The following is a 5,016-nucleotide window of genomic DNA, read 5'->3' as shown; positions in this document are numbered from 1 at the left end:
GGTGATAACCAGGGATACAGTCAAGTCTAAGTTTCAACATTACATAAGACTTTTTAGCTTATAAACCTTAGGAGTGAGACCACCTGTGTTCAAATCCTTCCTCTACTCTGTGTGACATGGGACTAGTTTTTTAAGCTCTCCACAGCTCCAATCTCTTCATATAATGAGTTGTGTTCAGTATGGATGTAAGTCATATTCAATAATACATAAAAATATATTAGAGTGTGACTGGTGTAGGTAATTAGGCAAGATCTCACTTTCCCAACAGTGCAATTAGTAAATTGTGATTTACACTTGGCTTTGGCAAACTTGACAAAATGCATGCTTTCTGAGATCCATTTATTCTGAAAAAGAAAACAAACTAACAAAACAATAAAACAGAACAAAACTCTCATCTGTTCTACTTGAAAGGAATAGAGTGGGAGAGGACATTACTGAATAAATATTCCTCTTAAAAACTGAGAATAAACTGAGGGTTGATGGGGGGTGGGAGGGAGCGGAGGGTGGGTGATGGGTATTGAGGATGGCACCTTTTGGGATGAGCACTGAGTGTTGTATGGAAACCAATTTGACAATAAATTTCATATTTAAAAAAAGAAGATACAGGGATTTCAACATTGAGCTATTTAAAACACAAAGATGAGCAGTTAACATTAAAATATTTATGGGACTAGAAATATTTTAAGAGACTTATCAAAATATAAGATACTTGAACTTTATTTCTACAAATATCTGCTTTAGCTTGTTAATACAAACAAAATGAAAAAAATATAATACACTGGCTTGGTCAAAAATAGTTAAGCATTTAACAGTTGTTTCAACACTTATAGCTTGAGATATTCTCATCAGTGGCAGGTCCAAGGAAGTGAAGAGAGGCCATTGTCAGCTTCATTCTTAGCCCAGGCATGGAAGCCAGGGTGAATCAGGCTATGGGAAGTCTGTTGGTATTTTGAGGGACAAAGATGTCTCTTTCCCTGCTATAACACACTTATAAGAGTACAATGATAGTGTAAAGTGTTTCTTAAATTTATTTATTTATTTTGAGAGAGATAGGTAGAAAGGGCAGAGACAGAGAGGGAGAGAATCTCAAGCAGGCTCTGTACTATCTGTGCAGACCCTACCTGGGGCTCTTATCTTGCAAACGGTGAGATCATGACCTGAGCCAAAATCAAGAGTCGGATTCAAAACTGACTGAGCCACTCAGGTGCCCCAGGAATTTCTTAATACCAGTTAAAAGTTTATGTTTTTATTTCATAATTAATTAAGATATTCATAACCACCTTTTGTCAAGACATAAAACAACTTGTTCCTACTCTCTGAGGAAAAAAAACCAAAAACCTCTATAGAAAGCCTTTTCTTCTAAGTCTGTAATTAGCAAAACAGTTTGCTATAACACTAGAATTCAGAACACAAGCAAGAGAGCCACAGTGGGAAAAAGGTAGATATGAGTTGGACACAGACAAGTACATTCTATCTTCTGGCTAGTTTTGGAGTAAAGATGAAACAATTCACAACCATCGGTCTGTATCTAGAATTTTATTCAAACCTTTATTTCACTTTCATTTATTCAATAACACATTCAAATCTTCCACGCATCTCCTTTCTCTTAAGTTATTTTGAGTTTGCTCTTTCCTTCACATACCTATTGGTGTACACTGATTCCAGACCTTCATTATATGGTCATAAGTGTACTATTAAAATAATATGCTCTCTGCTTCCCTTTAACACACAAAAAAAATCTTTCTTCAAAAGTTACTGAGCATAAAGAACAACTAAGTTCTCAGAAATGCCACCTTTGTTATGCCATTCTCTTCAAACCCTGGAGTGTCATTTACTGTCATTGTAGACATAGTAAAGGCTGAGCCACTCAGTTCATGTCCTGCAATTCCTTACATCCCTACCCCACAAAATGTCTTCACACCTTTCCTATCAAGCATTCTATGTACACCTCTTCAGACTGCCTTGATCCTGGTTTAAATAACACCTGTTCTCTTTTCTTATTTATACAGTATCATTTTTCCAAGGGCTAATAATTTAATTTCCCACATTCTATATCCAATCCACTGTGATTCCTCAGAATTCCTGGTGCAGTTAATGTCTGACTGCCTTTGGCCCCCCAAACTCTATCTTTCAAGTTTATAAGAATTGTATGGTAGGAATGTATTATATTCTCTATTGTTGAATAATTAATATGTAATTCAGAATAAATAATTATAAGATAAATAACTATCTCCAGAAGAAAGTTGAGGTTGCTGCTGAGACTGATTCTGTAGCCTACTTCAGATTTTTTTCTCTCTCACTCTCTGCCCTCCCCGCCCCTGCTCACACTCTCTCTCTCTCTCTCTCTCTCTCTCTCTCTCTCTCTCTCAAAAATAAGTAACTATTAATAAATATATACAGAATGGGTCTGAGTGCAGAAAAATAGTCAATAACATTCCATTGGAATTTACCTAATAAGTATTTCAATGAACAAGAATAATTCATATTATTGAAAGTTTCTTACAATTTCAAGAATTGCAAACAAACTCAAAAACAATACAATGCAACAATAACCCAATGCACACACAAAAAAAGAAATAAACTTTTTAATAAAGAAAAAAAGCCTTACCATTTGAAAGTTTTTCAAAATTTCCTGACTCAGGCATAATGGAGGAAGAATGTATAAGTACAAGAAATGGTGTTTGTTAAAGGCCTTCTTGCTAGTGAATTATGCCAGATGTTTTTATATGCATTATCTAATTGAATCAAATTGGAAAGCTCACTCTGTACATTGAATAAATTTATACTCTGATATTTATTCAAGATTAAAAGATATTAAATGAGTAAGCTGGAATTTATATTTGGGGCTGATTCCTCATATTCCATGGTTTGTCTCACTACTTATTGCAATACACATTATAAAACTTTCCATGTTAGAGAGATCCAGAGTATAGTCCTTGCTCTAGACAGATAGATGAGGTGGGTGATTTGGAATGGGCTGACACCCCCTTCAGTCATTCCACAGTGTTATCACTGTGGTTCAATGACCTCGATGGAGGCTTTCTGGTGTTACTCTCATGTGGTATTATATAGTTTGATAGATGTACATGACAGTAAGGGAAAGGGAAATTAAGAAACTACAACAATAAATTGTCTTCAGCTGAGTCTTAAGTTGTTTACTTTATTTTTTGTAGTAATTGATTAAATATCCAGAGAAATGGAAAACTTCACCTCTGGAGGAACATTCTTCCTCATGGGCTTCTCAGATATTAGGGAGATCCAGATCTTACATGCGGTCCTGTTTTTGCTAATTTACCTAGCAGCCATACTGGGGAACATTCTCATCATCACCCTCACCACCAAGGATCATCAGCTCCACACTCCAATGTACTTTTTCCTGAAGAACCTGTCTTTTCTGGATCTCTGCCTCATTTCCATCACTGTTCCCAAATCCATCATGAACTCTCTAATGAATCAAAACACAATTTCCTTTCTTGGATGTGTTTCACAGGTCTTTTTCTTCTTCCTCTTAGCCAGTACAGAAGTAGCACTACTCACAGTCATGTCTTATGACCGCTATGTTGCCATCTGCCATCCTCTCAGATATGACGTCATCATAGGCCATGAAGCTTGCATACAGATGGCTACCTCTTCATGGATCAGTGGATGTCTCAATGCAATTCTTCATACAGCTTCTACCTTTTCCATATCCATATGCGGGCCTCCTGAAGTTAATCAGTTCTTCTGTGATGTCCCACAACTCCTCTCTCTTGCCTGTTCATATAACATTGGGGAATTAGTAGTCATTGGCCTCAGCCTACTGTTAGATTTTGGCTGTTTTGTGTTTATTGATATTTCTTACTATTATGTATTCTCCACTGTGCTGAGGATGCCCTCTGTAGAAGGCAGGCACAAAGCTATCTCTACATGTTTGCCTCACCTCATTGTTGTGACTCTGTTTCTCTCTTCTGGGTTTTTCGCCTATTTACACCCCTTATCCAAATCTCCATCACTCTTTGATTTGCTAGTTTCAGTATTCTATACTGTGGTGCCACCCACCATAAACCCCCTCATCTACAGTCTGAGAAATAAGGATATGAAGATGGCACTAAGGAAATTGTTAATGAGAAAATATTGTCTGTCAAACTAAAGAGTTAATATTGCATACGTTGTGATCTTTTTATTCAATGACATGATTATATAAATAATCCATTTCATAGTCTAGTAATAATACTGGATATATAGAGTAAAAGTTATCATGAAAAATTTAATTGTACTTATTAAAGTGCAATTAAGAAGCATCCTCATTGTTTAGATCAAGTTGATGGCAAAACCCATAGGTTTCTACTTGGAAGTGTACAGATATATGCTGACTTATATTTGTCATACTAATGGGAAGGTCCTTTTCTGTGATGAATGGTAAATTGTACAGGATACTGGAACATCAGAAATAAACTTGGGCTCTTCTAGATAAACTGATAATGTAGTAACTCTTAAGAAAGTTAATATGTAAAATGCCACATGACACAATATACATAATGCATTCTCAAATTAAAGGAAATAGACAGAGGTAGGTGATGTCTGCACAGCACTGTGAATGTATTAAATGCCACTAAACTGTACATATTAAGATGTATAGTTTCATGTTGTGTTGATTTCATCTCAACAAGGCAAAAGTAAAAACAACGTGTTGTCCATCTGACTTCCCCTTTTCATAAGGTACTATATGACATTTTCTGGCATCATTTGTGTCCCTGAAGTCTAGTGAGAAGACACAGATATACAAAATGTGATTTTATTCAAAGTGCTAAGTGGAAAAAAATCTGTATTCAAGAATAATCTATCCAGCAAGGCTATCTATTATTCAGAACAGAAGGAGAGATAAAGAATTTCCCAGAAAGGGGCGCCTGAGTGGCTCAGTTGGTTGAACATCCGACTTCGGCTCAGGTCATGATCTCACATTTCATGAGTTCGAACCCTGAGCCAGGCTCTGTGCTGACAGCTCAGAGCCTGGATCCTGCTTTGGATTCTGTGTCT

The 5,016-nt window shown here is 36.4% G+C and overlaps 1 protein-coding gene across 1 annotated transcript; it reads left to right on the top strand.

Annotated features, from left to right (window-relative positions):
• The first annotated feature begins 3,196 nt into the window (after nt 1–3,196).
• Nucleotides 3,197–4,129, top strand: LOC115512333 (olfactory receptor 14A16-like). Its single transcript, XM_030313315.1, has one exon. The coding sequence runs from the start codon at nt 3,197–3,199 to the stop codon at nt 4,127–4,129; it is 933 nt and encodes a 310-aa protein (XP_030169175.1).
• Nucleotides 4,130–5,016: the final 887 nt, after the last annotated feature.

Source organism: Lynx canadensis, chromosome A1, assembly GCF_007474595.2.
Source record: "Lynx canadensis isolate LIC74 chromosome A1, mLynCan4.pri.v2, whole genome shotgun sequence".
In the NCBI taxonomy this organism is placed as follows: domain Eukaryota; kingdom Metazoa; phylum Chordata; class Mammalia; order Carnivora; family Felidae; genus Lynx; species Lynx canadensis.
Note: the sequence above shows the minus strand (reverse complement) of the source record. Positions and strands in the feature narration are given on the sequence as shown.

What these genes read in the sequence shown, in the direction of transcription:
- LOC115512333 (XM_030313315.1), top strand. Translation starts at nt 3,197, where the DNA reads ATGGAAAACTTCACCTCTGGAGGAACATTCTTCCTCATGGGCTTCTCA.